This window comes from Oncorhynchus clarkii, chromosome 17 (assembly GCF_045791955.1).
Source record: "Oncorhynchus clarkii lewisi isolate Uvic-CL-2024 chromosome 17, UVic_Ocla_1.0, whole genome shotgun sequence".
Taxonomy (NCBI): domain Eukaryota; kingdom Metazoa; phylum Chordata; class Actinopteri; order Salmoniformes; family Salmonidae; genus Oncorhynchus; species Oncorhynchus clarkii.
In genome coordinates, this window is record NC_092163.1 from 67,246,513 (window position 1) to 67,259,992 (window position 13,480).

At 41.7% G+C, this 13,480-nt stretch overlaps 1 protein-coding gene across 1 annotated transcript in view; it reads left to right on the plus strand.

Moving 5' to 3' along the window:
* The window catches only part of LOC139371295 (contactin-4-like), a 227,907-nt gene that overhangs the window by 126,448 nt on the left and 87,979 nt on the right, over nt 1-13,480 (plus strand). Inside the window, exon 6 of the mRNA XM_071111598.1 lies at nt 12,769-12,972. Coding sequence (XP_070967699.1) covers nt 12,769-12,972 — 204 coding nt within the window. The remainder of the gene's footprint in view (nt 1-12,768; nt 12,973-13,480) is intronic.

Sequence of the window (13,480 nt, forward strand, 5' to 3'; positions counted from 1 at the left end):
ATATATGTGATATTTTTGCGGTATCAGTATGCTTTTATGTCAAAGACACTGAGGTTCAATAACACAGACTAATACTTTGCTGATGTGGTTTTAAATCAGAAGCATCAAATTTCATTTGTGGATCTTGTGGTATGGATTGAAGTGGTCATTTAAATGAACATTATCATTACCAATTTTGCAACATTATAGAATAACAATGATATTTTGACATTGGCTGTTCTTTTTTGCCGAAGGTCAATGTCTGCATGCAGAGCCCACCTGCTCCTGCTAGTCAGCAGAAGAGAGACAGGCAGGGAGACGGGTGGGTGCAGATCAGGAACGACACAGCCTGCCAAGCCAGATAGAAGCACAGACAGAGCTGCACACAGGCTGAGCATGGAGCTGCCTGTCTCTACTGATGCACTTCCTGTTTTGACAGGCCAATGTTCTAGTATTGGGAACATGCTGGGGATGTGTTATGATCATATAAGAAAACACAGTGATTTGGAGCAGACACGTTATATTATTAGCATTGTTGAAATGGTCTTTTAATGATGATGTTACGATACTCTCTGTTTGCTGAATGTGCTGCTAGTGTTTCCAGAAATGGGCAGTGGAGAGTCAAATGATCTTCACCCGGGCTCCCACAGTCAGAGAAGCCAGAGAGGCTGAAAGGCTGTCACTTCCGCTCTCTCTCAAAACACACTAGATTAATGGGCTGCCTGTGTGACCTAGCCTTGGTCTTTGTATTACTCAACTACTGTGTTTAGTCCTGGACCGGATGCAGCTGACCTCCATTTTCTAATGGAGAGAGACCTTTTAGCGGCACTCAAGACTGAAATCACTTGTGCGCATCCACTAAGAAAAGGGATGCTGCATTGTGTATCCCCTGGTTCATTTTGTCCTAAGACCCCGGGCTTTGAGAACACAGAGCATGTGCACTCTGTCTACTCATGTACATGAACAGAATGTAGGGAGGAGGAGAATTTTTGTAGCCTGGAGCAAACTTGGGAGCACTGCACTTTAACACAATTGGAGTGGCAGTACTTTCAGGGGGTGTTTTTCATGTGGGCTGTGGGATGGAATTCTTTGTTTTCAGCAGTGTGGAGAGGCAGTCTATTGGAGGAGACCCTAGTTCTATGAATCAGTGGACATTGACTGGACCAAATCTAGGGTGATGTTTTGTAATTTTGCCTTATTTTGAGGCTCACCAGACTGTTGGACCTGCTAGAACCACTAGTCAGAGAAACAGGAGCAAATTTTCAGAGAAACTGAGAAATTTGCTTCTGACCCCTCCATGGGTTATCCAACAGCTCCACACGTGTCGCATCCTCCTTGCATCTGTGGATATATTAAACTTTGAACACGGCTATTAGTAACCTCTTTGTTTAAAGTTTGTTTATCGTTCACGCCAGGATGCTGTTGCCTGTTTTTGTAGCAAGGTAATTAAAAATGCATATTGTTGTCACAGTAAACTTTACATGTATTATTAATACCAGATGATCAGGCAGCAGATTGTCATGATTAATATTAATTTAAAGCATTGACACTGATAATGCATGATGAAGATACAAACACAACTCCCCCCTCCTCAGAATTAATGTGGCAGTATTAACATTGATAGAGCTCATAACTTTCATTACATACAGTCGAGAAGAACTACTGAACATAAGAGCAGCGTCAACTCACCATCAGTACGACCAAGAATATGACTTTCGCGAAGCGGACCCTGTGTTCTGCCTTTCACCCAGGACAACGGAATGGATCCCAGCCAGCGACCCCAAAAAACGACTTTGAAAAAGGGGAAAACGAAGCGGTCTTCTGGTCAGACTCCGGAGACGGGCACATCGTGCACCACTCCCTAGCATTCTCCTCGCCAATGTCCAGTCTCTTGACAACAAGGTTGATGAAATCCGAGCAAGGGTAGCATTCCAGAGGGACATTAGAGACTGTAACGTTCTTTGCTTCACGGAAACATGGCTCACTGGCGAGACGCTATCGGAGGCGGTGCAGCCAGCTGGTTTCTCCACGCATCGCGCAGACAGAAACAAACATCTTTCTGGTAAGAAGAGGGGCGGGGGCGTATGCTTTATGGTTAACGTGACGTGGTGTGGCCAAAACAACATACAGGAACTCAAGTCCTTCTGTTCACCTGATTTAGAATTCCTCACAATCAAATGTAGACCGCATTATCTACCAAGGGAATTCTCTTCGATTATAATCACAGCCGTGTATATTCCCCCCCAAGCAGACACATCGATGGCTCTGAACGAACTTTATTTGACTCTTTGCAAACTGGAATCCATATATCCGGAAGCTGCATTCATTGTAGCTGGGGATTTTAACAAGGCTAATCTGAAAACAAGACTCCCTAAATTTTATCAGCATATCGATTGCACAACCAGGGCGGGAAAAACCTTGGATCATTGCTATTCCAACTTCCGCGACGCATATAAGGCCCTGCCCCGCCCTCCTTTCGGAAAAACTGACCACGACTCCATTTTGTTGATCCCTGCCTACAGACAGAAACTAAAACAAGAAGCTCCCGCGCTGAGGTCTGTTCAACGCTGGTCCGACCAATCTGACTCCAAGACTGCTTCCATCACGTGGACTGGGATATGTTCCGTATTGTGTCAGACGACAACATTGACGAATACGCTGATTCGGTGTGCGAGTTCATTAGAACGTGCGTTGAAGATGTCGTTCCCATAGCAACGATTAAAACATTCCCAAACTGAAAGCGCAAACCACTGCTTTTAATCAGGGCAAGGTGACTGGAAACATGACCAAATACAAACAGTGTAACTGTTCCCTCCGCAAGGCAATCAAACAAGCTTAGCGTCAGTATAGAGACAAAGTAGAATCTCAATTCAACGGCTCAGACACAAGAGTTATGTGGCAGGGTCTACAGTCAATCATGGATTACAAAAAGAGAACCAGCACCGTCATGGACCAGGATGTCTTGCTCCCAGGCAGACTAAATAACTTTTTTCTTCAGTGCCACTGACACTGCCCGCAACTAAAACATGCGGACTCTCCTTCACTGCAGCCGACGTGAGGAAAACATTTAAACGTGTCAACCCTCGCAAGGCTGCAGGCCCAGACGGCATCCCCAGCCGCGCCCTCAGAGCATGCGCAGACCAGCTGGCTGGTGTGTTTACGGACATATTCAATCAATCCCTATCCCAGTCTGTTGTTCCCACATGCTTCAAGAGGGCCACCATTGTTCCTGTTCCCAAGAAATCTAAGGTAACTGAGCTAAACGACTACCGCCCCGTAGAACTCACTTCCGTCATCATGAAGTGCTTTGAGAGACTAGTCAAGGACCATATCACCTCCAGCCTACCTGACACCCTAGACCCACTCCAATTTGCTTACCGCCTAAATAGGTCCACAGACGATGCAATCTCAACCACACTGCACACTGCCCTAACCCATCTGGACAAGAGGAATACCTATGTGAGAATGCTGTTCATCGACTACAGCTCGGCATTTAACACCATAGTGCCCTCCAAGCTCGTCATCAAGCTCGAGACCCTGGGTCTCGACCCCGCCCTGTGCAACTGGGTACTGGACTTCCTGACGGGCTGCCCCCAGGTGGTGAGGGTAGGCAACAACATCTCCACCCCGCTGATCCTCAACACTGGGGCCCCACAAGGGTGCGTTCTGAGCCCTCTCCTGTACTCCCTGTTCACCCACGACTGCGTGGCCACGCACGCCTCCAACTCAATCATCAAGTTTGCGGACGACACAACAGTGGTAGGCTTGATTACCAACAACGACGAGACGGCCTACAGGGAGGAGGTGAGGGCCCTCGGAGTGTGGTGTCAGGGAAATAACCTCACACTCAACGTCAACAAAACTAAGGAGATGATTGTGGACTTCAGGAAACAGCAGAGGGAACACCCCCCTATCCACATCGATGGAACAGTAGTGGAGAGGGTAGTAAGTTTTAAGTTCCTCGGCGTACACATCACAAACAAACTGAATTGATCCACCCACACAAACAGCATCGTGAAGAAGGCGCAGCAGCGCCTCTTCAACCTCAGGAGGCTGAAGAAATTTGGCTTATCACCAAAAGCACTCACAAACTTCTACAGATGCACAATCGAGAGCATCCTGTCGGGCTGTATCACCGCCTGGTACGGCAACTGCTCCGCCCACAACCGTAAGGCTCTCCAGAGGGTAGTGAGGTCTGCACAACGCATCACTGGGGGCAAACTACCTGGCCTCCAGGACACCTACACCACCCGATGTCACAGGAAGGCCATAAAGATCATCAAGGACAGCAACCACCCGAGCCACTGCCTGTTCACCCCGCTATCATCCAGAAGGCGAGGTCAGTACAGGTGCATCAAAGCTGGGACCGAGAGACTGAAAAACAGCTTCTATCTCAAGGCCATCAGACTGTTAAACAGCCACCACTAACATTGAGTGGCTGCTGCCAACACACTGACTCAACTCCAGCCACTTTAATAATCGGAATTGATGGGAAATGATGTAAAATATATCACTAGCCACTTTAAACAATGCTACCTAATATAATGTTCCCTACATTACTCATCTCATATGTATATGTATATACTGTACTCTATATCATCTACTGCATCCTTATGTAATACATGTATCACTAGCCACTTTAACTATGCCACTTTGTTTACATACTCATCTCATATGTATATACTGCACTCAATACCATCTACTGTATCTTGCCTATGCCGCTCTGTACCATCACTCATTCATATATCTTTATGTACATATTCTTTATCCCCTTACACTTGTGTCTATAAGGTAGTAGTTTTGGAATTGTTAGCTAGATTACTTGTTGGTTATTACTGCATTGTCGGAACTAGAAGCACAAGCATTTCGCTACACTCGCATTAACATCTGCTAACCATGTGTATGTGACAAATAAAATTAGATTTGATTTGATTTGATAACTCAGAATCTCAGTATCTGATTAACTGATATGTCCTTATAATACACCTTAGCAACCCTATTGTAATGATAGATGGGTTGTTTTGTCTGTTGATGCAGGCCTACACTGCACATGTTGTTCACCCGTGTCTTAATTATTCCCTATGTTTAGATGAATATATATTGTTTTTATAGCACGCTGACTCCACAGGGGGATCTCAGGGGGCTCTGCCACTGGGTTCAGTGTAGAATGTGCAGAGGCCTGCCGTCTTGCAGTGTGTAGATATTACTTTGAACAAAGCCAAGAGGTTGGTTGGCTTTTAATTGTTGGCTCAGAACACTGACAATAATACACACATAAAGGATTGCATGTGTAAGCAATACACAAATAAAGCAATGTGTGTGTAAGCATATCCAATCATTTGTCATGGAGCACTATTTATATTCTGTAATCTGGATGCCCATTGAAGGGAATAATTACACCGTTGCACTAGCACTTTGAGGAGGAAACATATTATATATATTTTTTTTCATTATGATTTTTGTGTTTTGGGAAGAATTTAGAGATGCGCAATTATGCCATGTGATTGGATGTGCTAGTACAGTGCCTTCAGAAAGTGTTCATACCCCTTGATTTCTTTCACATTTTGTTGTTACAGCCTGAATTTAAAATGGATTACATTTAGATTTTTTTGTCACTGACCTTACACACCATACCCCATAATGTCAAAGTGGAATAATGTTTGATTTTAATTGTTGCTAATTAATTACAAATTAAAAGCTAAAATGTCTTGAGCCGATAAGTATTCAACCCTTTTGTTATTGCAAGACTAAATAAGTTCAGGAGTAACAATTCACTTAATAAATGGCATGGCCTCACTCTGTGTACAATAATTGTGTTTAACATACTTTTTTAAGGACTACGTAATTTCTGTACCCTACACATACAATTATCTGTTGAGCAGTGAATTTCAAACACAGATTCAACTACAAAGACCAGGGAGGTTTTCCAATGCCTCGCAAAGAAGAGCACCCATTGGTAGATGGGTAAAAATAAAATAAAAAGCAGACATTGAATATTCCAGTCAGCATGCAGAAGTTATTAATTACACTTTGGATGGTGTATAATACACCCAGTCACTACAAAAGATACAGCCATCCTTCCAAACTCAGTTGCCGGAGAGGAAGGAAACCGCTCAAGGATTTCACCATGAGGCCAATGGTGACTTTAAACAGTTACAGAGTTCAATGCCTGTGACAGGAGAGAACCGAGGATGGATCAACAATGTTGTAGTTACTCCACAATACTAACCTAATTGACAGAGTGAAAAGAAGGAAGCCTGTACAGAATAAACATATTCCAAATATTCCTGTTTGCAACAAGGCACTAAAGTAATACTGAAAAAAATGTGGCAAAGCAATTCACTTTTTGTCCCAAATACAATGTGTTATGTTTGGGGCAAATTAACACATTACTGAGTACAACTCTCCATATTTTCAAGCATACTGGTGGCTGCATCATGTTATGGTTATACTTGTAATCGTTAAGGACTGGGGAGTTTTTCAGGATACAAAATAAACGTAATGGAGCTAAGTACAGGCAAAATCCTAGAGAAAAACCTGGTTCAGTCGGCTTTCCACCAGACACTGTAGTTACTTACCAAGAAGACAGTGAAGACAGTGTCCGAGTTACAGTTTTGACTTAAATCTGCTTCAAAATGTATGGCAGGGCCTGAAATTGGTTGTCTAGCAATTGTCAACAAACAATTTGACAGAGCTTGAAGAATTTTGAAAATAATAATGGGCAAATGCAGTCCAGGTGTGGAAACCTCATAGAGACTTACCAAGAAAGATTCACAGCTGTAATCACTGTCAAAGGTGCTTCTACAAAGGGTGTGAATTCTTATGTAAATGAGATATTTCTGTATTTCATTTTCAATAAATGAGCTAACATTTCTACAAAATCTTGCTTTCAGTCATACAGTATGTTATTTTCCCTGAGTGTGACAATAATGAATTGTATGCTGTGCTCTGCATTGGAGACTTACGACACAGCTGTGTTGTCTCAAAGTATGGCAGATTTTATTCTGGAGAATTGCTTAGTGTCTCCGCCTTCTTACATAATTTTTACATTTTCACAAATTATTTACGATTTACTTGTTGGTCTCTGTTTTTGCAGATCTCTTCATTTCATTGTGACTTCTTCGAAGTATTGTGCAAGCCCAGCAGTCTAGATACACACAGCGCCATAATTTGTCAGCATCTCTCAAGCCTCTCGGGGGACTCCTCAAAGTGGAAACTCCTCTCTTCTCAAATGTATCATCTCTTAGAATATGCCCACATGCTACAGAATGCTTTATCTATAGGTAACTGTCTAAATAAAGGAAACACTTGAGTAAATTAGGGATTGAAAGTATATTGAAAGGTGCTTCCAAACAGTTGTTGTTGCTGAGTTAATTAAACAATTAACATCCCATCATGCTTAGGGTCATGTATAAAAATACTAAGTCGCACATTATTTTAGCGTGTGTGTTTGGAGTTACTATCCTTGTGGGGACCAGAAGTCTTTCCTTGTGGGGACCAGAAGTCTATCCCTTGTGAGGAGGATAGTAAAACATGGAAAAGTCTGACAAGTAGCAACATTTCACCAGTCCCCACGAGGAAAAAGGCACTTTTATGCTCACAAATCAGGGTTAGGGTTAGAGTTAGGGTTTTGGTTACGGGTTAGGTTTAGGGTTAAGGAGTTAGGGAAAATAGGATTTTTAATGGAAATCCATTATCTATCAAATTTTATTGGTCACATACACGTGTCTAGAAGATGTTATTGTGGGTGTAGGGGAAATGCTTGTGCTTCTAGCTCTGACAGTGCAGTAATATAAGTAATATTGAACAATTTCACAACATACTGTATACCCAATACAAACAAATCTAAGTAAAGGAATGGAATTAAGAAAATATACATTTATGGATGAGCAATGTCAGAGAGGCGTAGACTAAGATAGAGTAGAATATAATAGAATACATTATATACATATGAGAGGAGTATTGCAAAATATGTAAACATTATTAAATTGGCAAGTGTTCCATTTATTAAAGTGGCCAGTGATTTCAAGTTTATGTATATAGGCAGCAGCCTTTAATGTGCTATTTAAGCTGTTGAGTGTAGGGGAAAGTATTTTGATGTTTGGATGAAAAACGTACCCAAATGAAACTGCCTATTTCTCTGGCCCAGGATCTAGAATATGCATATAATTGTCAGATTAGGATAGAAAACCCTAGTTTCCAAAACTGTCAAAATATTGTCTGTGAAACAAGAAACAAGAAACAAGATGTCAGTGTCCGCGACGTTGCTGGTTTTCATTTTGTAGTCCATGATTGTCTGTAGACCCTGTCACATACGTCTGGTGTCTGAGCCGTTGGATTGGGACTCCACTTTGTCTCTATACTGACGTTTTGCTTGTTTGATTGCCTTGCAGAGGGAACAACTACACTGTTTGTATTCTTCCATATACTGTACAAAGTCACCTTGCCATGTTTAAATGCGGTGGTTCGCGCTCTCAGTTTTGCGCAAATGCTGCCATCTATCTACGGTTTCTGGTTGGGGTAGGTTCTAATAGTCACAATAAGTACAACATCTCCTATACATTTCCTGATAAACTCAGTCACCAAATCAGTATGTTCATCAATGTTATTATCCGAGGCTACCCGGAACATATCCCAGTCCCCGTGATCAAAACAATCTTGAAGCGTATATTCCTATTGGTCTGACCAGCGTTGAACAGTCCTTAACACGGGTACTGCCTTTTTGAGTTTCTGCCTATAGGAAGGGAATAGCAAAATGGAGTCGTGGTCAGATTTTCCGAAAGGAGGACGGGGAGGGCTTGTAGGCACCCCGAAAGTTGGAGTAGCAGTGGTCGAGTGTTTTAGCAGCGCGAGTACTACAGTCCATGTGTTGATAGAAATTCGGTAGCCTTTCTCCCAAATTTGCTTAATTAAAATCCCCAGCTATTATAAATGTGGCCACAGCAAATGTGGTTTCCATTTTGCATAAAGTCCAGTGAAGTTCTTTGTGGTATCAGCTTGAGGGGGGATATACATGGCTGTGACTATAACCGAAGGGAATTCTCTTGGGAGATGATACGGTCGACATTTGATTGTGAGGTGTTCTAGGTCAGATGAACAAAACGACTTGAGTCGTTAAGCATGAAACATACACCCCTACCCTTCTTCTTCCCGGAGAGCAGGGTTGGCTAGGTTACTTTCTGAATGTAATCCATTACAGTTACAAGTTACCTGTCCGAAATTGTAATCAGTAATGTACCTTTTGGATTACCCAAACTCAGTAACATAATCTGATTACATTCCGTTACTTTTAGATTACCTTCCCTTTAAGAGGCATTAGAAGAAGATGAAAATGTATGTTACCAATTGAACGGCATCTGTTGCAGGATAAATCAATGTTAAAGTTTACATAGCTGGCCATATATGGATTTTAAATGTTACTTTATGGGTTGGTTATGTAGGCTTCTTCTAAGCCATCACTTTCTACTACATATAATAATACGATTCAATTATGTATTTACATAAAAAATAGCTAGATGAGAAAGCAGCAGTAGGATTCACATCAATGCGCTATGTAAATATCAATAATAAGTGATATCCGTATTGCCGTAGACTACATCACTACTGTCATCCTTAACTCCAAGCATTTATTCAAGTTGGATAATCTTTGGATTCCAGCAGCAGTCGCACCATTGGAAGACATAGCTTGGACAGTAACCTACAAAAGCCTATTCCTGCGCTTTTCCCGCGATCTATCAAATGCATTTGGTGTGTCATCATAGTGGTCTCTGACTTGTGGATAGACTCGCTCAGGTGGAACAAACTTAAACTTGCGCCTTTTTTCGATGCTGATTTGAATGTCATTGGGAAAACAGAAAAGTGTCCAAAAAAAATTGCAAACATGCTTTCTGAATTAAAAATGAATCCTTAAAGTAATCATCTAGTTTTTCGAAAGTATCGGTAATCTGATAACAATATTTTTGCTGGTAACGTAACGGATTATAGTTACCATTTTTTTGTAATCTCCCTTCCGGGGAGATATTTATCCCTGTCTGCGCGATGATCTGAGAACCCAACTGGCTGGACGGACTCAGACAGTATATCCTGAGAGAGCCATGTTTCCATGAAACAGAGTATGTTACAATCCCTGATGTCTCTCTAGAAGGAAATCCTCGCCCTGAGCTCGTCAACTTTATTACCCAGAGATTGAACATAAGCGAGTAATATACTTGGAAGCGGTGGATGGTGTGTGCGCCTCCGAAGTCGGACTAGAAGACCACTCCGAGTACTTACTTACTTACTCTGGATTCAGTTCAATTGCTCTGCAGGGTGAGAAACAAAGGATCCGATTCTGGAAAGTTGTATTCCTGGTCGTAATGCTGGTAATGCTGGTAGTGCTGGTGAGTAACATAACTGAATATATTTCAGTCATGTTTCCTAGCCTTGTTCAACACTGCATTATCATTATATTTTCTTGCCATTATTTATTATCCCATACTGTAGTCACCATTAAACTTATGAGTAGTAAACACGTGTGTGAGCAGGTGCAAGCACAACCCATGAGCACTGGAGAGGAAACGAGCCAAAACAATATGCCTTGTCCTGCCTTGGAGAGCAGAATGTTCCATGTCTCTGTTGTCCTTTCCCCTCCTCTCCGCTTGCTGTGCCATCACCTTCTGTGTTCTAATACCCTCAGGACTCTGCCAAAATACACTTCTGAAGAGGCTGATTGGCCTGCTCTGATTCATGCTGTAGCCTGTACCTGCTCCTAATAGTGAGTGAGCTGCATCATGCATCGAAGCCTGCTGTGATAAATGACCAGGCAGATAGAAAGGGTAAAGGAGGAATCCTTCAAGACTGTTTTGTTTAATTACCAACCAGCTAACAAGTGAATGGGTTTGATTAGGCTCAGCGGGAAAAGGTACGTGCCTGTCAATTAGAAGGCCTGGAAAACTCAGGCCGCCCTCCACTGATTAGAATGTCAGAACATTCAGAAATAATCATTTGTCCCTGAAAGCTTCAAACGAGAGCTTGGCAACAGAAAAAAACAACATGACCCTGAAAGCAGTGTTCTTGATAAGTACCCCAGCTGAGATCAAACTGTCACGAATCACAATGCGTTTTACACTGGCTCTGTCTATCATTTGTTCTTTGCAGTAGATCGAAACCTAGAACTATGGTTTAGCTGTAGGGTACTGCTTGTGTATTCAATCAATCAATCAAATGTATTTATGAAGCCCTTTTTACATCAGCAGATGTCACAAAGAATACAGAAACCCAGCCTAAAACCCCAAACAGCAAGGAAAGCAGACAGCAAGCAATGCAGATGGGATCACCACTGATTTTATATACCTTTTAAATGACATGATGATGGTGATGATGATGACGCTAACGACGACGACAACGACGATGATGATGATGGTGGTGATAATGATGATTATGCTGGTGGTGCTTATGAAACGTTCAAAGTCCTGGTGGGAACAGTGAGCTTGGATTAACACAAGCACTACAAAAGATGCAGAATGGGAAAGGTTTTTTAAAGAATGTACAGTATTTCAGTTGCCTCAGTCATGCATACAAATATATATATATATTTTAAATGTACTCCTCTGTGAATGCTTTTGGCCTAAGGAACCAAAGTCTCTGGGCACATAAAGTTACTGAATCACCAGACAAATAGCCAAACAAAGTGTTTATTTCAAAGGTTACTCTTCAAAATGTGTGTTATGTTCTTTTTGAAAGACTCAAACCACAAAAGACATGACATTAAAAAGATGCTGACATTTACAGTAAGAAAATGACTGGAGAGACCCACCTGACAGTTACCAGCCAACATGATGCTCGTTATCCTGTGAATCATAGCAGATCTGAGATCCTGCCTTGTCCTGTGATCCTACAAATGTACTGTATACTATATGTTGTATTGTTATTTTTGTGGGGGCGAATGTAATGCACACCTGTTTAGTCGAGGTGCTGGCTAGCGGAGTAGAACAATTGAAAAATAAAAGTAGAGCCACACACTCTAGGAGCTCAGATGCAATAATTTAATAACCGAATAAGTAATGTTTCGACAAACAAGCTGTCTTCATCAGGGTATGATTGTTGTATTGTTATTTTTACCATCATGGTGAGAGTTATTTTAACATTTACTTACAGTACAATTAACCTAGTATTTTGTGACCATCCGAGCTCAAGCCCATCGTTCCTTAGAAATTAGGCCTATCCCTTACGCATTCCCCAAATGAATTTGTATTCTTGCACTTTTGTATCAATAAAACCATTATTTTTGGTCATGTAACTCTGCTGTCCAACTGTGTGCTACAAAAACCAAACCCGAACTAGGCTTCCTAGTCGGTCATTCTTAACAACTTAGAATGTTTAAAGTTTGTTTTCTCTGTGAAATAAAACATTCAGCCAATCTCAAGGCCTTGTATTATCTACAAAATGTCCTCTGATTTTGTCAAAATGCAATATTTTTTTTTTACCAAGGAAACCCTGCCACACAAACAATATTCATTTTGAAATGTGTCCAGATAATTAGAGCACCTCCTAACTCATCACACTCAGACCATCATTAATTTTCACCCTAGCATGTAGCTCTGTGATGATTCTGCAACCCCTTTGGAGGGTGAAGAATCAAACAACCCTACACACCTGCTACTCCACCAAATCAATTCCAACCAGACAAAACTGGTATTCTCCCTATTCTCCCGTGTTATTATTCTAATAAGGAGAGTCAGAGTGACCCTGAAACCCTGGTGTAATTTTAGTTGTATTTGATCTCACACATTTCTTCTCCTTTCTCCACAGATCTGACATTCTCCTGGATTTTTAATGAGTATCCCTCGTTTGTGAAGCAGGACACACGACGCTTTATCTCCCAGGAGACGGGCAATCTATACATCGCTAAAGTGGAGCCTTCTGATGTGGGCAACTACACCTGTGTGGTGACCAATACTGTCACCAAAACCAGAGTCCAGGGCCCGCCCACGCCTTTGGTGCTCCGCAGTGATGGTGAGATCCAGTTCTACGACAACCACTTACACCCTATCAAAACAGTATATTCCTATTTCATATGTTCATTTTCTGGCTGTTGTGCTGTGTAATGTGTGCAATACTATCACATTAGAATAGTGTAATTTGTTCACAATCAGTAGGTGAAATGTCAGTAATATTAAACTACACTACTATACCATTAATAAATCATACATACAGTATATGAATAATTGTATCTCTGCATAGTGTTAAACATTAGTTAGAGAAAGCCAACAATTAGATCACTCAGACAAAATACATTTTCATTGGAGAGCCTTTGACAAAGCTTTCTTGCATGGCCTTGAGCAGATCTTTTTTACTCCAACTGTTTAGGCCTCAATCTGAAACCAGAAGAGTCCTTTTAACATGAACAAATATCAGATATATTTTTCTAATCGTTATATCTAGCAGATATGTCAGGCGCAAGTACATGTAGCGGACATGAGTTGGTCATGGTCACAGGATGAGGTAACCCGCCTGCAAACAT